General features: G+C 43.8%; 1 protein-coding gene across 6 annotated transcripts; it reads left to right on the forward strand.

Annotated features, from left to right (window-relative positions):
• The first annotated feature begins 2,980 nt into the window (after positions 1-2,980).
• LOC120728044 (zinc finger protein 557-like) lies at positions 2,981-24,186 on the forward strand. 6 transcript variants are annotated; one of them, XM_040022725.1, is made up of 5 exons: positions 2,985-3,464; positions 7,414-7,692; positions 11,667-11,791; positions 22,961-23,663; positions 23,779-24,186. In XM_040022725.1, exons 1-4 carry the CDS (start codon positions 3,293-3,295, stop codon positions 23,618-23,620), a joined length of 1,236 nt encoding a protein of 411 aa, XP_039878659.1. In that variant the 5' UTR covers positions 2,985-3,292; the 3' UTR covers positions 23,621-23,663; positions 23,779-24,186. The 6 variants fall into 6 exon arrangements, with proteins under 6 accessions (XP_039878692.1, XP_039878667.1, XP_039878673.1 ...); XM_040022733.1 differs by lacking the exons at positions 22,961-23,663; positions 23,779-24,186 and having other exon boundaries at positions 2,984-3,464; positions 7,414-7,448; positions 11,693-12,525; XM_040022739.1 differs by lacking the exons at positions 22,961-23,663; positions 23,779-24,186 and having other exon boundaries at positions 2,984-3,464; positions 7,414-7,448; positions 11,699-12,525.
• Positions 24,187-26,766: the final 2,580 nt, after the last annotated feature.

Consider the following 26,766-nt stretch of genomic DNA (forward strand, 5'->3'; position numbering starts at 1 on the left):
GGTTGGAGTAGCCGCAACACAAACAGTAATACACTGTACTGTACTGTGCCATCTCAGACACATCACATGTTACTGTACTGTATTTGCAATTTCACAAAAAGTTCACTCTGCACCACATAGGATTGTAAGACAACCTCGCGGAGGCGGAAGAGGGCCTTTTTACCCCACAGCAAGAAGAAGCCATTTGTGCAATGGTCATTGCAAACAATGCAATAAAGCTGAGAGAAATACAAAGCGCTGTCATAGAGAATTACACGGTATTTGGCAATATTGAATCTGTTTCAATTTCAACAATTGACAGAGTACTCAAGAAAAATGAAATCCACATGAAGCAATTGTATAAAGTGCCATTTGAACGAAACAGTGACAGGGTGAAGGAGATCCGTCACCAGTATGTGCAGGTGAAGCTGGTCTTCTGTGTTCTGCACTGCAAACTGTTTTGCAGTACTTCGTAGTTTCATGCAGTACACTTGCAATTCCACAGCACATACTCTACAATGTGTTTTACCAAATGCATGCATTACTGTTTGTTACTGTACACAGGCATATTGTGACATTGCATTTCTGTCTCTCTCTAAAGCGTGTACTGGAGCTGGAAGCCAGGGAAACACTGCACACATTCATATATGTTGATGAGGCAGGTTTCAATCTGGCCAAAGGCAGAAGGCGTGGAAGAAATCGCATTGGACAGAGGGCAACCACTGAAGTCCCTGGTCAGCGCGGAGGGAATATTACCATGTGTGCAGCCATCTCAGACAACGGCGTCCTCACCCATGTCCCCCTTCTTGGTCCATACAATACCCAACATCTCCTGACATTTTTAGACACTCTTTACAGGGACCTAGTCCCTGAGAATGAGAGAGGTGGAGGCCAACTCAGCAAGTATGTTGTTGTCTGGGATAATGTCCGTTTTCACCACTCCCATCAGGTCAGAGAGTGGTTTGCAGCACATGACAGAATTCTGGTTGAATATCTCCCTCCATATTCCCCATTCCTTAATCCAATAGAGGAGTTTTTCTCTGCCTGGAGGTGGAAAGTTTATGACCGGCATCCACATGAGCAAATGGCCCTGCTAGCAGCCATGGATGCAGCATGTGACGACATCAGAGCAGGGTCCTGCAGAGGATGGATTCGCCACTCCAGGAGATACTTTCCTCGCTGCATTGCGAGGGATAACATCTGTTGTGATGTAGATGAAAATATGTGGCCAGACAGACAGGAACGTCTGGATGTGCCAGCATGATTTACTGCACTGTTACATGTGCCGTTTATTGTTCACATTAGTGCACAGCTCTACCAAATGGGTGATTTTATGTTTACATGTATTCTACAGTGAACAAGTGACTGTAGCATATTTTTCTTTTGCACAATTCTGTAGGATTACAAACACTTCTACACAATGGAAATGTGAAACGTACGTATTCAGTGTCTCAGTTACTCCCAAGACTCCCATAACATCCACAGTGACTTTACTGCACATTTCAGATGGCTGTACAGGTAGGCCATAGTGCTGTCGTCAGCATTTTCAGGTGTCACCAATTGTTTTTGCAATGGGAAACACTGAAATTATAAACTGTCATAGTGGAAACATGACAATGCCATTTGACTATCTTGTTCATAAAGATGGTGTCAAGACTTTTCATTTTGATGGCACTGACAGTTTCATTGACATGGATACTTGCTTTTGAGGTATGGATAATCAATTCTGTGCATGTGACGTGCTTTTGCAGGCTATCCACTAGGTTTTGCAGTTTGCACTAATTGTTTTGGGAAATGCACTAACTGCTATGCAAATGTTAATGGTGTTCTGAGAAACGCACCAAAGTGACTGAGAAAGACTGTAACAGGCTTTTGGTCTAAAATGTTTGACTGGTATTCTGAGGCATATATGAAGCCTGCACAGCCTGAACTTGTAATTTTTGGATGTTCTCTGACGTCTGAGCTACTCCCGTTTAAAGTGCAGCGGCCACTGGAAGTAGGTTTGATGTTTTGGTAGCTTTTGGTACCTGTGGTGTTTGTGAAGTGCATGGTTGTTTGTTTTTGTTTGTTTTGGGGTTTGTGTTTGTTTGAAATTGTGGGAAAAAAAAATGTTTTAAAAATAAAAAAATATCAAAAACAAAAACAATAAGCTGGTGTGGAAGACTGTTAAAACTGCAACTCCTGGTCCCAGAACTGGATTGTCACGTTTCTGTTGTCTTTGTCATCAGTCCAATGACACAAGAATCAGAGGTTTAAGTGTGTGGCTCCCTCTAGTGGATGTTATGGAGTATTCTGTTTGCTCCAAAGGTTTTTGTACAGAGTTTTGCTGTTTCCTGTCACTGTGGGCCTGCAGAGCACAGTAGTACACAGCAGAGTCAGACACTGCAGCAGAGGAGATCTCCAGATTGACTCGATTTCTCTCCTTGTCCAGTGCAGCAGTCAGTCGAGGGTTTGGGGGGGGGTTGCTCTCACCACAGTATGCTCACTCGTATCAGTGATGAGGAGAAGGAACTGAGGAGCTGATCCAGGATCCTGTCGATACCACTGGAGATTCTGGGCTTGAACTGAATAGTTACAGGACACAGTAACTGTACGGCCGTCTGATGAAAACACTTCAGCACTGCTGGCAGTAATATCATCTTCCAAGCTGTTACCTGCTGATGAAACAACATGTTATATTTACAGCTCTGTTCCACAGTCACATGTCCATCATTGGAAAAACACAGTGAGCTCAAAGAAAATCCAAACTGGATCTGTAACGCTGTAAACATGTCTTTGAATTTCAGGTGTTCCTGTCAGAAACATACGTACCTACGAGAGCTGCAAAGATCCAGATCACAGCCAGTTTTTCCATGTTTCCAGAGGAGAAATGTTGGAAGTGATGTTCACTGGGAGTTAGCTGTGAGTGGTCTGATGTTCACAGCTGGAGTCAGACAGGTTTCTGCAGTCAGGAGGAGGAGCTGCTTTTGTTCTCATGTGATGTTTCCTGTTAAATCCTGATGACAGCTGGTGTGTCTGCAGGAGATCCTGCATAGTTTGTGCTTCGTGCTGCTGTTGAAAGTTAAACAGCCAAACACGGAGCTTGCACAGAGGTCTTTATGGATCTGTTTTCTCTTCTCACGGCAGCTCAGAACATTTTATTTATTTACTGCAACAAACTGACACCTTGAAGAGGAACTAAAGGCAACACTCGTGCTCTGCCGGAACCTCACAGCGTGACACAGGCGGAAGTAAATAAAGGAAAGGCACTAATACCGTCACTGACCCGGGTGTGTTGTTGTGTGAGCGGAGTGTGTGAGCTGCGGCAGCAACGATGCCTTCAGCTCAGTATCTGAGAGAGTTTATCAACGAGCGACTAACTGCTGCTGCTGAACAAATATTCTTGGAGTTTGAAAAAACGATCGTCCAGTACGAGGAAGAGATCGACCGTCAGCGCAGACTGCTGGATATCACCTGGAAACCCCAAATCAAGCTGCACAGGACAGGTGAGTGTCCCTCTGAGGGAGGATCCTGATCACAGCTCTGCGGGACGTTTCTGATTGTGAGGACTTTTTGGAGATGTGAGCTAACAAAGAGCAAACAGAGGACAGGACTGCGCTGCATTCAAACAGCAGGTGTTCCAGATCTACTGGCGTTGGTCGAACAGATGTGTGGCAGTCTTGCGTTTCAGGAGCTGCTACCGACAAACCAGCAAAAAAAACGCCAAATGTGTCACCTGTGACACTTGTGAGGTTGTCTCAAACACACTCCGTCAGTCTTGATGCTGTTGAACAACAAAATGTTTAAAAATGTGGCGAGTTTACCTGGTGATATCCTCACGCGCGACGCGATCGCGAAAACAGCAAACAAGTAACACCACGCCGATGTTGTTCACAGGACAGCAAGAGTAAACGATCGGGAGACTCTAGTCGTCGTTATCGTTCCCCTCGCACGGTTTATTTCTCCGGTTTCAGCGTTTTTGTTTCACAACTAAAGCGAGCAGTTTACTTTGTGCACTAACATGGAGTCGAGTCAACCAGCGCCACCTCTGGCCAAGTGCCACAGCCTACAGCCAGATCAACCTGTGACACACATCTGCACCACGTTTGAATTCGTGTCATGCACATTTGTACCTTTCAATTGTGTCTGTTTGTGCGTCATGCAAATAAACCTTTGACATGAATGAAATGATATCATGTATTTATTATCAGCCTACATTTGTACAAAATGCCAAATGACATACACATAGTCATAAGAATCACCATCCTGATATCAACACTTTTGCCCATAAGAAAAATGTCGTGAACAAATATATGACACACCAATATTTCACCAGTGTTGTAACTCACATGTCGCCAGCATAGTCTGCCTGTGTCTCCCCTCTGCAAACGAACATTGCAGAGTTGGCCCCTGGGAAAGAGTTGGAAAGTGAGGTATGTAGATGTTTTCCACATGAGTGGTCACCTCATTGGACGGGAATGACAATGTACCGTGTGTGCCCCTAGATCATAAATGCATATTTGACACTGGTGGGGCGCCAACACGCTGTATTGATTATGGACTCCTATTTCGTGACATCAGTTTGGCAGGGGTCCATGAAAGGTTTCAGGAAGGTGAGTTGGCTTTGACATGTAACCAACCTCATTTACGACTATTCATGATGTAGTGCCACGATCTTCACTTTGTAGCTGGATCTGCTGAATTATGACGTGGCAGCTGGGGCAGTCTGTGACAACGGACACTGGACACTCATTGTAAGACGCCACACAACCATCAGAATGTGACGTGAACCTACTAGGTTTAACATGATCTCCATTTGTTTTTCAAGATAATGTATCTGAAAGAAATGTGGGCTGTCTTTGTTGACCCATTTGGGGCAACACAAGCACAACTCCATAGGTGCAGGGATGTGACAAGGTACGCACGACAGGCTAATGTTAACCACAGCAGTCATATTTCTAACTTGTACATGTGGATCACATAAGGCTGCTGCACTGGATGACATTCAGTACCTGTTCCTTTTCTTGTTTTTTGTGCCCATCTGTTTTTTCTTTTTTTTAACATTTGAAAGAGCTCTGGTTAGACGGAAATGTCCAGCCATCGGCAAATGGACATGCTCAACTGTTGCCCATCCAAAACAGCAGGACCTAACATCCTGTGGCGTCTTTGTATGCAAGGTCAGTACAATGCTCATGGTGTATTGTACCTAAATGGACAGATTCTGATGAGTAGACAATGTTCAGCTTGCAGAACAAATACTTTCGGGGACCAATATATCTTTCCCTGTTGACGAGGAGGGGGTTGCCAGGTTCAGACTGGAGCTAGCGCTCTCTCTGCTCCAAAACTCAGGTATACCCGGGAAACGGCATTTGGACCTCCATTTGTGACAGTTATGTGTGTATCCACATTGTGACATATGTGTTTATAGATGACATTTCCCAGCTATGTCGTGCCTGTGGTGAGGCAAGCTCAGGTGCAGAAACCGATGACTGGGTAAGATGACAGAATCAATACCTAAGATGGACGCACCTTGACTGGGTTACTTCAAAATCACTGGGTGACATGTCACTTTGATGCACCAACAGTGGAATTCTAGTTCAGGTGACCTGCATGCCTCTGCACTTCAAAGACACTAGAGCACCTACAGGACGCATGGAAACAGCAAGTGATGCACAGATGAGACTGTTGCACAGAAATATGCAGTATCTGTACACTGTGACATGTTTAGTTGCTTTACTCAAGAGCCTGACTCCAGCTGACTGACACTGACAATCTACTTTTCCTTGCAGATTGAATGCACCTTCTGTGGGAAGTGGTACCACACAGTGTGTGTCGACTTCCCCTCTGCAGTAGGCGACTACAAATGTAGCGGGTGTTGAATGAACACAGAAGGAATTGACCCGTGTAGTCTTTGCTTACTGATTGTTTGTAGTGTTGACAATCCACATTGCTGGCATTGCATGTTTCAACATATTTGTGGGTAGATTTAGATGCACCACGTGTGAGTGCAGCCACTCAGCCTTTACTCAATGTGATCATAGCAGCAGGTGCAGATGTGTGTCACAAGTTAATCTAGTGGTAGGCTATGGTACTTGGCCACAGGTGGCAGCAGTGGACTGACCTGCATTGGGGACTGGTCCAGCTGCTATGTGGTAGTCAGTAGATGGGCTCCACATTGGGGATTATATGCAAGTTTTGGGGACTGTTTATTGCTGGTCACTGTGTGACTGCTGTACATTCAGCGTAGCTGCCATCCCCTTACAGATCGTTATGGGATTGACCACACTTATGCAGACTGTATATCACATCCAACTCTGCAATGTTCGTTTGCAGAGGGGAGACACAGGCAGACTATGCTGGCGACATGTGATGTTACAACACTGGTGAAATATTGGTGTGTCATATATTTGTTCACGACATTTTTCTTATGGCCAAAAGTGTTGATATCAGGATGGTGATTCTTATGACTATGTGTATGTCATTTGGCATTTTGTACAAATGTAGGCTGATAATAAATACATGATATCATTTCATTCATTTCAAAGGTTTATTTGCATGACGCACAAACAGACACAATTGAAAGGTACAAATGTGCATGAAACGAATTCAAACGTGGTGCAGATGTGTGTCACAGGCTGATCTGGCTGTAGGCTGTGGCACGTGGCCAGAGGTGGCGCTGGTTGACTCGACTCCATGTTAGTGCACAAAGCAAACTGCTCGCTGTAGTTGTGAAACAAAAACGCTGAAACCGGAGAAATAAACCGTGCGAGGGGAACGATAACGACGACAGGAGTCTCCCGATCGTTTACTCTTGCTGTCCTGTGAACAACATCGGCGTGGTGTTACTTGTTTGCTGTTTTCGCGATCGCGTCGCGCGTGAGGATATCACCAGGTAAACTCGCCACATTTTTAAACATTTTGTTGTTCAACAGCATCAAGACTGACGGAGTGTGTTTGAGACAACCTCACAAGTGTCACAGGTGACACATTTGGCGGTTTTTTTTGCTGGTTTGTCGGTAGCAGCTCCTGAAACGCAAGAATGCCACACATCTGTTCGACCAACGCCAGTAGATCTAAACGCCAGTAGATCTGGAACACCGGCGCTGAAATCAGCCTGGATTTGAGCTTTTCTCTGACCTGGATCCATCACTCAATCCTGTGAATCGTTTGAAAAACTTTTTGTTTGGCGGTGAAACGTGTGTTTGATGGTGCGTTCAGGTGCACCTTCTAAACTCAGTAATCTAGCCTGAAAAGGTTTTTCCTTGGTTTCCTTTCTTCTTCTGCAGAGCTGTAAAGAGTTCAGTGTTAACGTCATAACAATACGTCTTTTTTATGTCTCCATCAGTGACTTACAGCTGATTGGACGGCTTTACTCTCACACACGAGCGACGCAGTCATGCTGTAAAGTCCTGTTAATGTTTCTGTGGTTGTGACTTCTTTCTTCTGTCTCTCCAGACGTCCCACAGCAGCAGGTCTGTGAGGAGGAGGAGGTTCTCCCTGAGCAGCAGCTCTGGAACCAGGAGAGGAGCTCCAGTGTGGAGCAGGAGGAACCAGAACCTCCACAGATTAAAGAGGAACAGGAGGAACTGTGCAGCAGTCAGGAGGGAGAGCAGCTGGGACTGAAGGAGGAGCCTGAAGTTCATAATGATCTTGTGCAGTATGAGGAAGAGATCGACCGTCAGTGCAGACTGCTGGATATCACCTGGAAACCCCAAATCAAGCAGCACAGGACAGGTGAGTGTCCCTCTGAGGGAGGAATTTTACTCATGGGCCGTTTCTCAATACTCGTGCAGCCAGTCCAGACTTCGTAAGTTCACACGGGAGTCCGGACTTCCCGAGAGTGCGAGAAAACAGCGCGATCATTCCACAGCTGAGCAGCAGCGTACTTGATGACATCACACAGAGTTTTTACTGCATCCCTGCTGAACTGTGATTAATATTTGCAATGGAAATTACACGTGACGTAGTAGATTTCTTTAAGAAAAAAGATGTATCAAAAAGGTATTTTAAGCACTTGATCTGTTTCATAATGTCTAATAAGCTTCATGAAGGAAACACAAGCTTAATCTCTCTTAATAAAAATAGTATACATGTATGCACAGCTCACGCTGCTTATTGAGTAAAAACAAGCAGGTGAGACGTTAGAACGCTGCTATTTTATTTTTGCAGACCCCTAAAATCAACACTGGACTGCTGGGGTTTGGAAGAGAATCGATATTAAAAACCTAATTTGATCAATGCTGCAGCAGCCTTCAGCTGTTCACATGTGTCAGCATGTTGTTCCTGCTCCCGGAGGAAAGGTTTCCTTCGAATTCAAAGATTTTTAATGTTAATCAGCTGTTGCTTACTTTTGTGTTTAAAAAGCACATTTTACATGAGGGGACATGACGGCCCCGAGAGCAAATATCCATTGAAACAATGTTAAATCGACATCAGGCAGTTCTGTTGGAACAGCGTTAGAGTCTGATATTGAATCACTGTTGAACTCTGATGGTGGTTTTCCATCACTTTTCACTTGGTTACTATTGAAACACTAAAATCATAATTAAAAATCAACTTAATGGGCATTTCTACCAACACTAAACCAGCGCAGATTACCATCAATACCTAACCCTGCAAAAAGTACAATCGTGATCCACAAACAGGAAACCGATTATATGCTGGACATTATCCTACAATTTGTCATGTCCATAATAACGTCTCTGTAATATGAAGCATCTGGTATTATGTAATTTAAAAAATGACAGGCGTCTCTGTATCAATAACAAAGTAATTTATTATTAGGGCTGTGCGATATGACCAAAATCTCATCTGTCGTCCGATAACGATATAAATCACAAACATGTAACATTTTCTGTAAATTCTGTGAATCTCGGGCAGCTCGACCTGCGTGAAGTGTTTCCAGCTGGGCTTCCTGTAGCTGGAGTCGAGTGTTTTAACGATGCATGAAACGAAACATTTTTAGTCATAAGTTGTAACGGCGCCGTTTTCTTTGTGAGTATTTATTACACGGCGTGCTGCGGGGAGAAGCCTGTTCTAATGTTTGAGTCTAAGGTTTATTTTTTTAGCACCTGGCGTCTTTTGTGCTTCTCATCCGTAAATAATCTGCTCCTTCATGTGATTCAGTTTATTTTGAAAAGTCTCAACAGGATCTTGAGCTTTATTGTGAAAGGTTTATGTGGAAAATAAACAAGCGGACACGCGATGGTGTTACCGTTGTTTCTAACGACAACACATAAAAACAGGCGCTTGTCCGTCCGTAGTGTGGTTGTATTAAATATAAGAGAAAGAGAGAACTTTAATGAAGCCGCTACAGTGACATCAGAACATGAACAAATATGGCTGTAAACAGTTTATTTTACGACACCACGAAACAAACGACAGCGTGAAATGAAACGACAGATGTTTTTATATCGTCATCCGATATATATGGTTATATCAACAGCCCTAAACCAGGCGTGTCCAAACGTTTTCACTGACGCCCACATACATAAAATATAGGAGGGGCGGGGCCAGTTACTAGAAATGAGGTATATAACCTTAACTTTACTGTATTAAAGTTAGAAAAATCACTTAAAAGTGGTCAAATATGTTATATTGTTGAATATAATTAAAGACAAAACTGCCTTCATCCCATCTTTCCATAAACGGATCTTTGTTGATTTATCCAGAAAAAGCTTTGGTAGCTCGTTCTCACAGCGGCCTCAGATTTCTTCTTGGACTGAAGATTTACAGCACAGAGAAAAAGCAATAAATAAAGCAATAAATAAAGCTTGTTATTTAAGTTATTAGGCTCAGCAACACACCTGTTAACGTCCATTTGAAACGATTATCAACATTAACAGACTGAACTGGGCTTAATAACAGGAGTGCGTCATTTTAGTAGATTATTCTGGTGAGCATCAGCTGCGCTGGGTTTGTAAATCGGGCCGTCCAGCTGCGGTGCTGATCCGACGCCACTCGTGCCAAAAACCCGGACAAATGTCACTTGATCAAGGAGCAGATGTGCATCAGATGAGATCAGCTGACTGCGTGCGCTGTGCACAGCGGTGTGTGCTCTGTGTGTTAACAAGGAAAACGCAGATAAGAAAGTGGTGCACAAAAGCAGAGTGGTGACAGAATCGATGCGCATTACTGATATTTGAAGCATGTGTACCTGCACATTAACACACGGGTACTGTGGGATATGGTTTTACTCACCTAAAGCACTCATGCTCTCGTCCACTCCCCGCAAAAAATAGCAGCTGTGCGGCGTCTGTGGCGTCGGTGCTCTCATCACATGCGATGGAGTAAACATCAAAAGCACAGCTTTATCAGACAGGTGCAGTTTAATGTTGGCTGACGAGTCTTCAGTGCGTCGCACGACTGGATTTCTGGACACGCTGACGTTGTTGAAGTCCTGCACTTTTCCCACATTATTTCGGTGACTTTAACGAGGTCGTGTTTTATGAGGTCTCCATCTGAAAAAGGCTCGCCATGTCTCGCGATGAGTTGGGCGACCTCATAGCTGGCTATCGGAGCCTTTTCCTGGACCTTTCGAGCACGAAATAAATACTGTTGCTGACCCTGCAGGAGAGTTAATTTCTGCTCTGGCTCAGCACCAGTGTCGGATGCACAGGCCTGATGTTTGGTTTCATAATGACGTCGTACATTATACTCTTTCATAACTGCCACAGTCTCAGTGCAGATCAAACAGACACTTCCCCTTGAATTCTTTGAAGAAATATTCACTCTCCCACCGTGTCTGAAATTTTCTGCACTCACTTTCTACCTTTGGCTCCTTTGGTTCTGACCTGTTTAGTAACTTGGGGTAAATTTCTTCTGTGATTGTCCTTTTTTGTGGAGCAACTGCCTTGATCAACAGTAGCGCCCCCTGGTGTTAAAACGGAGAAGTGCAATACACTCAAGCAAAAGTCGAAATGCGGCCTTATTCTATTCTATTTATAAATTAAATTAATCAACTAAAAATGGCCCGCGAGCTGCAGTTGGCCATAGAGAGTGGTTTAGCCAAATTGTCACATGCTAACATGCTGTTAGCTTGGAAGCTTTTCACTGTGAGTGAAGATGCAAACTTCCCCTTAGTTCAGCTATTAGGGCGTGTCCATGAAAACATGCTTAATAAAAAAACCTATGGTCATTTAAAAGAAGCTAACAAAGGCAAAGTGGTTGAAGCTAAAGCTAGAATGTGCTGAGAGCCACCCAAAAGCCAGCAGCACGTAATGAACAAAGGATCACAGCAGTTATGATGAACATTATGGAGATGAATCGAGAAGGTCAAAAGTTCTGTTTCCTGTGATTATAAACATGCTGGAGAATGTTGGATGTAACTCACGTTTGATTTGTTGCACCTGCTTCCATTTAGTAACGTTTGTCAGCAACTTATTTTTACTTAGTTCAGTGAATTATTCAGCTTCTCAGTTTTTAACCCTCATCTTACAGATTAGGATCCATTGAGACCTCACCGGTTATTTATCAGCTCATTGCAGGATATTTATTACAGCCTTTCTACAGCAGCTGGTAGTTCATCCTCGCTCTGCCCTTACTGCTGATGTCCCTCTGTTGATGAGCTTTATTCTGGAGTGGGACAATTCACTCTCGCAGCCTGAATTTGTGGCCATTCTCCTTTATTATTATAATTTATTAGTAATATTTACTCAGATGATTTTCTACCACATTTTTCTTTTTCTTATCTCCTTCTGTCCCTCCAGACATCCCACAGCAGCCTGTCTGTAAGGAGGAGGAGGAGGTTCTCCCTGAGCAGCAGCTCTGGAACCAGGAGAGGAGCTCCAGTGTGGAGCAGGAGGAACCAGAACCTCCACAGATTAAAGAGGAAGTGGAGGAACTGTGCAGCAGTCAGGAGGGAGAGCAGCTGGGACTGAAGGAGGAGACTGATACCTTCATGGTGACTGCTGCTGAGGAAGGAGAGCACAGTGAACCAGAAGCAGGCAGGGAGCAGCTCCTCACTCACAACTTTGCTGTAGCTGACAGTCAAGATCTGGGAGGAAACAAGAACGCAGATTCAAGATCAAGTAGAGAAAGACACAAAAGTCACAACAATGCAGAAAATCCCGCTATGTCAGAGAGTCACTGTAACTTTGATAAAAGTAGTAAGTCTTTAAAATGTGATGTTTGTGGAAAAACCTTCAAGTTTAATTATCAAATGAAGGATCATTATTCAATCCACACAGGTGAGAGACCGTTCGCTTGTACAGTGTGTGGAAAAATGTTCAGATGCAGCAGCTTTTTGAAGAAGCACCTAAGAACGCACTCCGATGTGAAGCCATATACTTGTAAAACATGTGGGAAAAAGTTTGGAAGTAATCGTAATTTAGTGACGCACACCAGAATTCACACAGGTGTGAAACCATATCAATGCAAAACGTGTGGGAAATGGTTCAGATGTCACTCTCATTTAAGAGATCACATAAGAATTCACACAGGCGAGAAACCATATCGTTGTGAAACATGCGGGGAAGCTTTCAGACATCGTAATGTTTTTTCGGCACATGTAAAAAAGTCACACATGTTGTTGTAAAGGTCAGACGTTTTCATCACACGTGTTCTTTTCTTTTTTACCTGGCTACATCACCATGGTAACTTGTGACGGGAGAAGAGAGCGGGAGATCGACCGATGGACTGGTGCTGCGGCTCATCGTTTTAGAAAGTCTCGGTTTTCACTGTCCACACTGCGGCGTGAAAGCACCGTTTTCAAGAGCGTTTTCAAAACGCTGCGTTTTCCATCAGCGAAAACGCCGTCTCAGTGTGGACAGGAGGCCAAAATGGAGAGAAAACAATGTGTTTTAAAACAAAAGCGCATTAGTGTGGACGTAGCCTGTATCTCTTGGCTGGGGGAGGTCTGGGCTTCTCTGCTTAGGCTGCTGTCGCTGCCACCCGGCCCCGGATAAGTGGAAGAAGATGGGTGGATGAATTGCAGCTATTACAAAAACACAAAAACAATAAAATGAATTTGTTTGCTGCAGACTAAAGCAAATCTGTGATCAGACTTTGGGACTGTAAGCTTTAATGTTTAACTGGGTCCAGTTCAGCGTTTCAGAGCTCTAATGAGAGCTTAAGATCTGAAAGGTTCCAAAGTCTGATGAACTAAGCCACAGGAAGCTGGACTGCTGTACAACATTGTATTCACAGATCCAAGCATCATTCATCCATGTAAACTCTGACATGCATCACTATGAACCACATAAACATGTTCACTCTGCTCATTATCCAGATGTGTTTGAGGGGGGAGCAGCAAAAACAATGTAAACGGCACAGAGCGTCCTGAGGTCTGTAGTGTTCAGAGAAAGTTAGATTTATCGTTTTGAAGTGAGAGAGTGAGAGAGTGTTCCTACATAACTGAATTAAGGAGATCTGTTCATGTGAGACGGACTTCATGATAAATTAATTAAATCATATTTATGTCCATAAAATATTCATATGACTGAACCTTCATGTGTGATTGAAATCTTGGCAAATTATGTGAAGTAAAACATCGAAAAGAAGAAAATGAGATGAAGTGATTTCAAAGTTTAAGCTTTGTTTTAAGTCATGTATGTAATAAACTCAGAGAGGATGATAAGCTGGACATGGGTCGATAGACGTCAGCAGCAGTGATTGGATGTCACAGTGGATGAGACCAGATGTAATCTCAGAAGCTGTCATGTCCAGAGGAGCGAGTGGGGGAGGCAAAACGGCAAAGAAGTGTAAAAGAAGGCACCCGGGACCTTTTGGAGCTGCCACTTCCTTTGGTTCTTGGAATGATTAGATTTGGCCCGCGGAGCCCACAGGTAGAAATCAGAGCAAGTTACAGCAGAGGAGCAACCAAGGCCAGTACAGTGAACGTTTTGTCTTGTTCCCTGAACATTTTTGACATGTGGGACTATAAAGTCAAGAAGATCTGGATTCCAGCTGTTTCTTTCAGTCCTTTCCTGTTGGATTGTATCCACACAGAGACAACGGGCACGTCCTGGCCGACATCCGCAGCTTCTCTCCAGTTTCTCTCCTCACAAAGATTAGAACACACAACGAGACAATGGACGCAAAGCAGAGCAGTGATGTAGGACACAGAAGTAAAACAGGAAACGACACAGAGACACGGTGTTGACAAGGGGATATGTCTGACAGGGAACACAGACAGAAACCAAAGACTAGAGATTCAAAATAAGACAAAAAGACTTAATAGTAACCAACATAAAACACTGGGTCACTGAGCAGGACCAGGACACCCAGGTGGGAGAGGGGTGTCGCTCTGCAAGCGTGGTCTGGGGTCCTGTCCCCTGGTAGGACCTTCAACATGTTGGTGGAATTTGGGGAGTACAGATTTCAAACATGCCTCATGAAAGTCCCCGACAACAACATGGACGCCCTCAGAGTGCTCTCGCTGCTGATAACAAGTTGGAGGTGATTGAGTGTTGAGCTCACCTCAGCATCAGGGGTGATGTAAACAATGGTAAGTATGGCTGCAGTGAGCTCGCAAGGTAGACAGAAGGACCTACACCTAATTGGAATGGCCTGTAAGTCCGCTGAGCAGTTACTGTCTACAATCCTACTGTTGAGGCACCAGGCCTGGAGCACAGAGGACAGTATCATTGATATCATTTCATTCCAGGGTCCTATGATTTTTGTGTTTGCATCAACTTTTCTTTTAGACTTTAGAGAGAAGTGATGGGACTAATTGGATCAGCCAATCAAACAGTTTTGTGCTTCCACAGCAGCTCTGTCTCTGTCTCTGATCTTTACTGCTTCATTTCTCTGTTGTCTTTGTCATCAGTCCAATGACACAAGAATCAGAGGTTTAACAGTGTGTGGCTCCCTCTAGTGGATGTTGTGGAGTATTCTGTTGTCTTTGCTCCAAAGGTTTTTGTACAGAGTTTTGCTGTTTCCTGTCACTGTGGGCTGCAGAGCACAGTAGTACACAGCAGAGTCAGACAGCTGAAGCTTCTGGATCTTCAGAGGAACTGATGTCTTGTTGAGTTCAGCATCAAATCTGTTTTTTGGGAACTCTTGATCGTTGTCCTCTGATGCTGTGTCACGTCTTAAAACATATTTTGGAAATTTGTTAACTTCTTGTTTGTACCAGAACAAATATGCGTATGCAGAAGTTGTTTCATATTTGCAGTGAAGTGTAACTGTGTCTCCTTCAGCAGCAATGACATCTCCTTGATCCTGGATCACTTTGTCTTCTCCTTTACACTCTGAGGAAGAACAGAACATGCAGAGGAAGAGATGGATCAATGAACATGATTAAAAACTCACCATTAATCAGACTCACACATTTATTTAAGCAGAGGAAACATGTTGATGTTTGTATCTCACCAAAGAAAAGAGCAGCAAGAATAATCCACAGCCAATGTTCCATCTGTACAACAAGGTTTAAATCAACAGGAGAAACTAGCTGATGTTCAACATTCAGTCTGAGAATTGTTCTCTTCACAGCAGCACTTATTATTGACACAATGGTTGAACACAGTGCAGAAGGAGAGCCCCGCCTACTGGATGATGTCGCCCTCCAGTGGAGCGTCTGTGGGTTTGCTGTCACTGTGGGCCTCACAGCAGAGTCAATTAGATTTACAGCTGGAACAGTGATGAGCTCCATCAAACGTATGTGAAGGAGAGCATCACTCAGCTGATGGGCTCGTGTGAGTTCCTGGTTATATTTATCACTTCATGTAACATTTTTGACCTTAAAGAGATAAACCTGCTAAAAAAACCAACAGATTTTATCCAATAAGCTTAATCTGATGAGTCATTTTAAATGACTTTATTTAATAACTGTTCTTGTTTCTTTGTGTTTAAACGTTCCTACAGTTGGTTTGTGGTTCATTTTGACATATTTTCTTTTCTTCCACTAATAAATGTTTTGTCCTGATAAGTTTCACGTGCGATTGTGAACATTTAACATTTACAGACATAAGCTGTGGGAGGAGGCTGGTTGAGAGCTTGACCTTGAATGGAAGCACATCTTTTAAGTCTTTAACTTTGAGTGTTTTTGTGTGTTTCACTTGATGTGCAGTAGTGGAGAGAAAGCTACAGTGAAGATGATGTTACTGAAATTGTTTTCAGCTGATTATTTTATGTACAGGTACTAATCAGTGTTTTCCCGCTAAAGATGGCGCCGGGTGTCATGGCATGCTGTCTCTCGGTTCTGAAAAGTTTATGAGGGTGTCCAAATTCATGGGCTGCGTCCTCCTGAGGCCGCATTGGTAGACCGATTACGTCACAGCGACGCGGCAAAGGCTCCGAAAAATGCGTCCCCCTTTTCCCCGAATTCGAAGGATGGGTCAGGTGTGTCCTTTGTGGCCCACCATATCCCAGAATTCATAGCGCGGCCCAGCCAAACTCCAGTTTCCAACAATGGCGGCCGCTACTAAGTTTTTAATATTACTCTTATTAATCTTTCTGGGTCACAAAATAAACTTTTAAGATATTTTCAGGCGAGAAAGTAGCTGTGTAAACATCAAATATCTGCTCGGTTTATCAAGATATCGCATATTTGCAAAAGTGCTCCGACATTTTCAGAGACGTCTGTTACCCACCAGCTCAATAGCTAGCTGGGAGCTCGAGGGTCACTAGCAGAGTTGGGTAATCCGATTACTTTTTTCAAGTAATGAGCAAAGTAAGGGATTACTATTGCAAAAACGGTAATTAGATTACTGTTACTTTATCGTAGGAACGCTGCGTTACTGCGTTACTAAAACCCTGATTTTTTTTGCGAGAGTGTCTCATGACAGTGACGTAAGCGAGTGCGACGTTCGTGACAACAGCTGTGTGCAGATCAACAATGGATCATATATCGATTGTGGGAGAGAGTATGAGCGTGCAGCGTTTAAAGCGTGGAAGTACTGACCTTACTTTGAGTTTGATTCCATAAAAAGTGACAAAAACATTAGTGTCCGTTGCGCGTGGGAAGAAAACTTCTTTTTACAGCGAAAAAACCCCTAAACTTCCAAGCAAGCACCGAGTAGCTACGACGTAATGGGAAACACAGAGAAACTCGCGGATAAACAACAAGGACCTGTTATCACCTAAGGAACGTTGCTAAAGTCAGACAGGTTTTATCACGTGACACCGCACAGGTTCTTATGCATGCATTTGTGTTACATTGATTATTGTAACGCTCTTCTTTCTGGGTTACCAAGAAAAGTTTTAGAGGTTTACAGATGGTACAAAATGCAGCTGCTCACATTTTAACCAAAACTGGGAAATGTGAGTGCATTACCCCAGGACTCAAATCTCTTCACTGGTTCATTGTCAGGTTCAAGCTGATTTTAAGGTCCTGTTGCTCACCTACAAGGCTTTAAACGTTTTGGCGCCTTCATATCTCTCTGAGCTTTTGCACCTCTATGTTCCTTCCCGTGCTCTGATCTCAGGATACTGACCTTCTAAGAGTTCCTAAAGCCAGAAAAAAGATTATTGGGGAGCGAGCTTTTTCTTTTTGTGCCACATTTTTATGGAACAACGTCTGCTGTAAATGTCCAATCAGAACACAGAGGAGAAACTGTATGTATGACATCACACAAAGAGGTGATTCTTACAAAATAAGGAAAAGTTTAAACCCTTCTGGAGAAAATGTGAGAATAACAAAGTAAATCTTTCAGCTGTAAAACATCATTAATGCACCAACAATGTTGGGAGTTTATTACTAGTTACTGTATTTGACTTCTGATGCTTTTTACACACATCATCACTAAATAAGGAATAAAATGTCTTCATGTCTGAACGTTCCTGCAGTTGGTTTGTGGTTGATGTGGATTTGCTGCTCATGTGAATCCTCCCACAGTGTTTCATTAGCAGCTGTAACCACAGTGACTCTGATAAAACAGGAATTAGCAGAATCCATCTGATATGAAGCTGTGCTTTGAATACCACTTCCCTCCTCTTTGAAGAGTAGTCAGATATCTGTGTTCAGGTTTTTGTACAGCCTCTTCTACACTTTGTATCACTGTGTTTGTAGAGCACAGTAGTAGAGAGCTGTGTCTGCCAGGGTTAGGGCTGTTATGGTCAGATTAGTTGATGTAGAAGATGTTTGGGATCCATATCGTTTATCAGGAATATATTGACGATGACTCTGTGATCTTGCTCCTTTCCAGAGTATAAACTGAGGAGCCTGAAGGTCAGAATCATGTCTGTACCAATAAAGAAAAGCATCACCTGCATCTGTCTCATAGTCACATGTGAGTGTGACAGATTCTCCTTCTGTTTTAGTGACTTCAGGTTGTTGAGGAGTGATTGAGTCTCCAGCTGTTAGTCCTGGAAAAAGAAAGAAGAAAAGTAGTGAAATGCAGTCTGTATATCTGCTTAATGCAGCAGCTTCAACTAAACTTTAATCCCTGTTCTTAAACTCACCTATAATGTGAGATAGAAGCAAAAAGAGGTGCAGCAACATGTCTTTGGAGTTATTAAAGCCAGACAGACAGCACATGAACAATGTTCTTCCACTGCAGCACAATGACCAACAAATAATGTCATTGGATGAGCTCAACTTCAGTGGGCGGAGTCAGTTTAATAGCTCAGCCAATCAAACAGTTTTGTGCTTCCACAGCAGCTCTGTCTCTGTCTCTGATCTTTACTGCTTCATTTCTCTGTTGTCTTTGTCATCAGTCCAATGACACAAGAATCAGAGGTGTAACAGTGTGTGGCTCCCTCTAGTGGATGTTGTGGAGTATTCTGTTGTCTTTGCTCCAAAGGTTTTTGTACAGAGTTTTGCTGTTTCCTGTCACTGTGGGCTGCAGAGCACAGTAGTACACAGCAGAGTCAGACAGCTGAAGCTTCTGGATCTTCAGAGGAACTGATCTGATGCTGGAATCCAGTGTGGATGAAAATCTCTCCTTGAACTCGTCTGCTGTGTTTCCATCATCCCTGCTAACACGACTCAGGATGAATTTGGGGCTGTTGTTTCCATCCTGTTTGTACCAGAAGAGATAATTATTTGTTGCACTGCTGTTATAGAGACAGTGAAGTGTCACTGTGCCTCCTGCAGCAGCAGTCTCTTCTCCTTTTGCTTGCAGCACGTTGTCTTTTTGTGCTCTGCATTCTGTAAAACACCAACAAACAGTATCAGTGTGCTGTTAAAGAATCACGTCAATGTTGATATCAAAGAAACAGAGTTGTGTTCATACCGAGGCACATAGCAGCCAGCAGCACTGAGATGAACAGAGGCGTCATATCTGCAGTGTAGAGTAACTGTGAGCTACAGCAAGTATAAAGAAGCTGTGATCTCTCTGTTTAGTCTTCATCAACACTAAGTTGGTGGATTAGAAGGAGGAGCCTGATCACAGTGACAGGACTCATTCACAGCCCTGTGTTATTCCCCCTGCTGACAGCTTCACACTCAGCACCACTCTTTAGCCTTGTTAGTGTTTAACACAGGAAACATGGCGAGACAAAGCAGCATGTAGACATGAAACACATGACAGGAACACAAGGAGCGGTAACTGGAAACAGATAAGTGGGACGAAGGCACGGACATAACTCACACGTTAAAGACAAGACAGACAAGACAGAAGACAGGAAACAACTCATAAACACAGAGACCCACAAGAAACATAAACCAGACTCAGACTCAACTAAGACAAACTAATAGTAAAACTAGAAAACATTATCTCATAAGTAATCAAAAATACAAAATAACCGAACTGACAGCATCACGCAAACTAAACATTAACATAAGAAATCAAAAATACACACAATATGCAGATTGTGATGACCATTGATCAACAACCACTGATCAGTGTCCATGAGTCCCATTCACAGAGAGTTGGGGAATGGCTGCAATCACAGCATTGTAAGATGGTGACAGATGTACCCTTAGGCCCCTCCTCCATTCAGAGATGGTCTTTCCCTTTTCACGTAAACAGCCTCCTTGACTCCGCCCTCAAACCAGCGTTCCTCCCTGTCCAGGATGTTACATCCTCATCATTGAAAGAGTGTCCACTGGCCTGTAGGTGTGAACAGACTGCAGAGTCCTGATGAGGTGGCTCTGCTGTGATGTAGCCAGAGGTTGTTTGGTTTCCTCGATGTATAAATCCTGCCAATCCTCCTGCACTTCACAGCGTACACTATGTTACTCTGTTTGTGTCGGGGACCCGATCCGTGGACCAGTTTTTGGCGCAGCGTGTTTTGGGGTTTTAAAAGCCACAGAGACCCGGTGTTTAGAAAAAATGTGTCTCAGCTGCTCCGATACTCCTGACACGTACAGGATCACTGCAGGTTTTCTCTTAGGCAGCGGTTGTTCTTCTCTCCTGGATCAGCTGGAGCTTTCTTTTGGTGCCTTCCCAGCTTTGACAAAAGTCCAGCTGGGATAACCACATTTACTCAGGGCCTTCTTGATGTGCTGTTTATAAGATCGGGGAAAGCTGCAGTCAGCTGAGACTGAAAGAGTCACCTGGATGAGCGACGAAATGTTTCCCACTGAGAACTCTTCCTCCAGATAAACTCAGAGGCAAAGCTGATGATCTGCTGGTCCTGGGTCAGTTCTCCCAGTGTTTTGAGTTTTCTTGTGTTTTTTCATTATTATAATTTATGTCCTAACAAATCCACTCTGTTAGTCTGGAGTTTATACTATAGTGCCTGGGTTGTTGTTCAGATTTTGATTATTAGATTCCCTCTGTGTGCTTGTGTGAGTCCTCGTGTCTCGTTTCCCTCTTTGTGTTCCATCCTGTTTCCCCGTCATGGCGTCATGTCCCAATCCAGCGACCGCACGCTTCCTAGTCCGCGCAGTTTGCGTACTACGTACGGCGCGGACTAGGAAGTACGGAAAGTATTGAGAAAGACAGAGAGAAAGACAGGGAGGAAGGTTTTGAGTTCTAGAGATGAAGGATAACTAGTCTGCTTCTAACTCCGGTTTACTTGACTGCAGTCAAGACATAAAGGAGGTTCTTTTCAGGAAAAGCCTCGGAGCCCTCAAGTTGAACCGCTCACTCCGCCATCTTCCCAGAATCACCCCCAAATTTGAAGCGTGGTCCGGTGGACACTTCATGGGCCCATATATCCCACAATTCATAGCGCGGCGGCAGGTGTGGATGGTTTTGCCGAATAATACGGCTGAAGAGTAAACTTTTAAAAGTAAGTACTGAATATGACGTCACTTATTTATGTGCAAATGTTTAATAATGAAGAACATTAAAACATTACTGTTGACCACATGTCGGCAAAGTCATGTGACATTAGTGACGTTTGTACTAACTTGGTTTTAAAGCCTCTACAGATATATATAGTCGACCTTAATCTTACAGAGAATGTGATGATTTATGGATAATTAAAGTCAGTCATAAGAGCTAAGTTGATCTATAGTGTTACATCATATTCTATAAGGATGTTATGTGTTTGTAGACTTTCTGCCCAGTTTGACCCATTTAGCAGACGTCAGCCTGTTTAAGGCTCTGATATCTATTCTGTGTGACTTACAGCAGTTATGACATGGTCTGATTTTCTCACCCAATAAAGGAATATTTCATATATCAGTCGACTCTTCATTCTATCAGACACAGTTATCACAGCTCGTACATTTGTTTTCTACACATGTATGTAAGCAATGAGCCAAATGTAATAATTCCAACATATTAAAAGAACAATATTTGTCTCTTATGTATAAGACATCTGTATATACACTTTTGAGTGAAGATTTAAGGTGATAGGAAATATAAATAACTGCAACTTGAATCTTTCAAGTTCAAGCTCACTGCTGTAATACACACACACACACACACACATACACGCACACACACACACACACACACACAAACACACAAACACACACACACACACACACACACAGATATATTTACAGTCCCGTGGTCTCAGCCTCAGATACTCAGCTAATCAAAGTGGGTCATCTGATTGTTGAGTTTTCTCTGTATTATTGTCTTGACTTTACAATATAAAGTGCCTAAAAGCAGCTGTTGTGATTTGATGCTATAAATCAGATTAAGTTGACTGAACAGTTTGAGGTTGGCACAGATCAGGTTCAGAGTTGGCAGACTGTTTATAAGGTGACATTCAAACGTTTATACTAAGTCTACATATAAGAAAAGCATTTCATGAGCTCAAATTACAAACATTTCTTCATCAATAACTTAATGAGAAAAACTGAATGTTGGAGACCTTCCGGGCCTCAAACACGTTTCATAGATTTCATGGTTGATCTTAGGTTTGATTAATAATCGTGGTAACAGATGGACTCCATCAAGACCATGTGTGTGTCAGGTTTGCTCAACTGTTAACATGTTTTTCATTTATGTTATTACATAATAATGTTTTTTACTTTCTGTTTTGTTTTAGAATTGTTTCATGACTCTGTTCGTGTGTATTTCTGTATTTTGCTCATGAAGAACACGTCCGATCTCAAATCTGCAGGAGCAAGGAGCTGCAGAGGCGGAACAAAGCTCAGTGCGCTCTTCTGCCGGAACTTGACTGTGTGACACCAGGCGGAAGTATACAAAGAAGAGGCGGAAGCCCCGTTTTGTGAGCAGAGAGTGTGTTGTTGTGTGTGAGCTGAGTGTGTGAGCTGCGGCAGCAACGATGCCTTCAGTTCAGTATCTGAGAGAGTTTATCAACGAGCGACTAACTGCTGCTGCTGAACAAATATTCTTGGAGTTTGAAAAAACGATCGTCCAGTACGAGGAAGAGATCGACCGTCAGCGCAGACTGCTGGATATCACCTGGAAACCCCAAATCAAGCTGCACACAGCAGGTGAGTCTGTGTCTTCATCTAAAACCTGCCTTTAAATCACGGAGTCCCTGTTTGACACAGTTATAACCTCCGCTGTGAGCAGCATGTGGCCGCTGTCACAGCAGCTAACTGCTGTTTGACGGCGTGTCGGGTAGAGGACACAGGGACCAGTCCAGTTAGCTTTTACTGCAGAGCCTCGTTACTGATTAAAAGGAGCCATATTTATGTTTCTGTCCTCCAGACGTCCCACACGAACATGTCTGTAAGGAGGAGGAGGAGGAGGAGGTTCTCCCTGAGCAGCAGCTCTGGAACCAGGAGAGGAGCTCCAGTGTGGAGCAGGAGGAACCAGAAGCTCCACAGATTAAAGAGGAAGAGGAGGAACTGTGCAGCAGTCAGGAGGGAGAGCAGCTGGGACTGAAGGAGGAGACGGATACCTTCATGGTGACTGCTGCTGAGGAAGGAGAGCACAGTGAACCAGGAGGAGACGAGGAGCAGCTCCTCTGTCACAGCTTTGCTGGAGCTGAGAGCCAGGATCAGGAAGGAAGCAGGAGTGCAGACTCAGGACCGACTAGAATTATATATCGAATTCACTGTAACAATCCTGCACACGCTCGCATGTTAGCGCGTCAGAAGAACTCTGACGCAGGTAAAAAGACTTTAAAGTGTGATGTTTGTGGAAGAGCCTTCAAGAAAAAATGCCAAGTCAAAGAGCATCGCAAAATCCACACAGGAGAGAAACCGCATTCCTGTAAAATATGTCAGAGAAGCTTTACTCAAAAGAGCACCATGCTGCGCCACATGATAATCCACACTAAGGAGAAGTCGTACTCCTGCCTGACGTGTGGAAAGACCTTCAGTCAGAGCGGGAATCTGTACGTCCACATGAGGATCCACACAGGCGAGAAGCCGTATTCCTGTAAAACATGCGGGAAAACGTTCGCACGGAGCAATCACATGTTACGCCACATGAAGACTCACACGGGGGAGAAGTCGTAGTCCGGAACTTTCCAAGCTGGAAAACCACCAAGAATGCATTCAGGTTCAAACACACTTTTTAGACTCAGTTTGTTGGAGTCGCTCGGTGAGGTTGGTCACATGATCAGTTTGACTGGGGGGAGGCGTGCTCATGTATTAATTTACTTTTCTTCTTCTAGAAAACATCACGTCGAGTCTTGGAACACTATGTTAGTATGAATGAGAGGTGGTGAGTTGTGATATGATGAAGAGATGGAAGTGAAGCTGTTCTTCTGAGAGGCGACTGTGCAGCTGTGCTGACGTTTCACTGATGTTCGACACGCAGCTGTTTAAACGTTGATCTGAGGAGCTTTGAAAGGAAACCTTTGGACGTCTTTAAGTTGCCTTGAAGACGTTTAATCCGAGAAGCTTCTTCAGTTCTAAGAGCAACTGGTGGAGAGTCACGGATTTAAGCCCTACAGGACAAGACTCATCAGTACACCTGCAGCTAAAGGTCAAAGGTCACTCTCTGAGGATGCCAACGTTCACATTTTGGACAGAGAGGACAGAGGGCGGGGCTTACCACACCAACTGTCTGCCATCTATAATCCAGTTTTGAGTTCCCTCCCCAGACGCCTTAACGCCCACTCACATCCTGGGACATCTGACCTCAGGAAGTCACATGATAGGGTGGGGCCTGGCTGATTGGGACCCACACCCGCTTTCACGCCATGGCCCATGTGATTAGGTGGAGGATCATCAGGGGGTCATTGTCCCTCTTGGGGGGAAACTCCCACTGGGCTTCTCGGATGAAACGTCTTAAAGGCGTCCCGGCGCTTTTCTTAGACTGGGATGACCTGGATGACCGAGAACCTTCACAGACATGTTGAAACACTCGTGGCTTTAATTCATGTTACTGGGTTTGACGAGTGTGACCAGTTGGTGACCTGAAGGGTTCATGCAGGGCTGTTCTAACATTTCCTCAACTGCAGAAACTCGAGCTGAGCTAACATTTTAGTTGACTGAAGTAAAATTGAAAACTTGTTTAGAGGAAATAGACCGCACAGTGAAAGCTAAATAACGTGTCACTGAATACATAACTGCAGTTTTATTGGAGTGATGAGAGGCGGCTGAGCTGCTCCCGCCTCCTCGGGCGGCGGCGCGCTCCACGTTGCCCAGGTGGTCTCCAAGGAAACCAACTTTCATGAGAAAATGAAACGGGCTGAGGTGACCTTCGATATTTCAGTGATATTTGAAAAAGGAGAGGGCGCACCCCCCTGACTGTGACTGAGCACGGTCAGCAGGGACTGAAGCGCCGCCTCGTGGCTCTCCACCATCGCCACGACGATCGGGGACCTGCAGGCTCAGACAGATTATAGATGATAACCTCGCAGCTGTTTCACACTCTGTTTTCTATAAAAGCTGTTTTGTAGGATTTCGTTGAGACTCTGGAAGAAAACATGTTTGATGACGTCTCTGCTTCAGTAGAATCAGAGGCAACAGTGTAAATATGACAAAGATGCAGCTCTGATCTCCCGCCTGCATCACACTCGAGGTTTTCTTCTTTACCTCCATCACTCTGTTTGCACCTGAATGTTTAGTGGAGGATGTTTGGTTTGTGTCCTCAGTGATTTTTGGATTGAACTCAGATGTTGAAGTTTGTGTTTCAAGCATGCTTTGTTTTGAGTTCACATCTTTTTAAACGTTTCCGTCTTTAGAGCTGACACTAACGAACTGTACGAGCTGTTTGACGTGTCGATGTGAACAGATCGTTATAAATAAAGTTTCCGTTGTGCTTCCACAGCAGCTCTGTCTCTGTCTCTGATCTTTACTGCTTCATTTCTCTGTTGTCTTTGTCATCAGTCCAATGACACAAGAATCAGAGGTTTAACAGTGTGTGGCTCCCTCTAGTGGATGTTGTGGAGTATTCTGTTGTCTTTGCTCCAAAGGTTTTTGTACAGAGTTTTGCTGTTTCCTGTCACTGTGGGCTGCAGAGCACAGTAGTACACAGCAGAGTCAGACAGCTGAAGCTTCTGGATCTTCAGAGGAACTGATGTCTTGTTGATTTCAGCATCAAATCTGTCCTCCTGGAACTCTGGGGCTTTATCTGTTGCTCCAGAGAGAAATTTCCGCAAGATATATTTTGGGTAAGCGTTTACTTCTTGTTTGTACCAGAACAAGGTGGGTGTTGTTTGACTTGCAAATGTACATCCAAGTGTAACTGTGTCTCCTTCAGCAGCAATGACATCTCCTTGTTCCTGGATCACTTTGTCTTCTCCTTTACACTCTGAGGAAGAACAGAACATGCAGAGGAAGAGATGGATCAATAAACATGAATAATTTGAGAGATCAGTCCTTACATTTACACATCTATTATAAAGTATAAAAATTAATTTAAAGGTGAGATCGTTTAAAATCACATTTAGTCTTTATAATAAACAGTATTTATGTCCTTGTTGTGAGTCGTGTGCAGAGGAAACATGTTGATGTTTGTATCTCACCAAAGAAAAGAGCAGCAAGAATAATCCACAGCCAATGTTCCATCTGTACAACAAGGTTTAAATCAACAGGAGAAACTAGCTGATGTTCAACATTCAGTCTGAGAATTGTTCTCTTCACAGCAGCACTTATTATTGACACAATGGTTGAACACAGTGCAGAAGGAGAGCCCCGCCTACTGGATGATGTCGCCCTCTGTCTCCTCTTTGAGTCTCACTTCTCTCACTTCCTCTTCCTCCTGGTTCACAGACTGTGAGCAGCAGTTGAATCCCTGTGAGGAGGGAGGAGGGAGCACTTACTGTACATCTCTGTGCTCTGCTGCTGTGGACGGTTGACCCGAGGTATTTAAACTCTACCTTCACTTCCTCTGCTCCTTGCAGATTCACCGTCTCTGTCCTCATACATGTCCTCCTCCTGACTCCCTCATGCAGGACCACAGCTCCTCTCTCAGCAGCCAATCATCTGCTTTCTCTGATCCACCTTCTCTGAACTTCTCCGTCACCTCCCTTAATCTACAGCAGCTCTTTCCCATATCTTCATGGTGGTTTAACCCTCTGTAGTTACTTCCACTCTTCATCCTCAGCTGCCCTCGCTTCCTCCTTCCTAATCCTCTGCACTTCCTGATTCGTTGACTGTCCTCCATCCTCCTCTTTTATTTTCTACATTCATGAGCTCCTTAAATGCTCCTT

The sequence above is a fragment of the Simochromis diagramma genome, unplaced genomic scaffold (assembly GCF_900408965.1).
Source record: "Simochromis diagramma unplaced genomic scaffold, fSimDia1.1 OVJJ01000385.1, whole genome shotgun sequence".
NCBI lineage: Eukaryota > Metazoa > Chordata > Actinopteri > Cichliformes > Cichlidae > Simochromis > Simochromis diagramma.

What these genes read in the sequence shown, in the direction of transcription:
- LOC120728044 (XM_040022717.1), top strand. Translation starts at nt 3,293, where the DNA reads ATGCCTTCAGCTCAGTATCTGAGAGAGTTTATCAACGAGCGACTAACT. An exon ending in AATCAAGCTGCACAGGACAG is followed by an intron (nt 3,465 to 7,413) that starts GTGAGTGTCCCT and finishes CTGTCTCTCCAG; the next exon opens with ACGTCCCACAGCAGCAGGTC. An exon ending in AATCAAGCAGCACAGGACAG is followed by an intron (nt 7,693 to 11,666) that starts GTGAGTGTCCCT and finishes CTGTCCCTCCAG; the next exon opens with ACATCCCACAGCAGCCTGTC.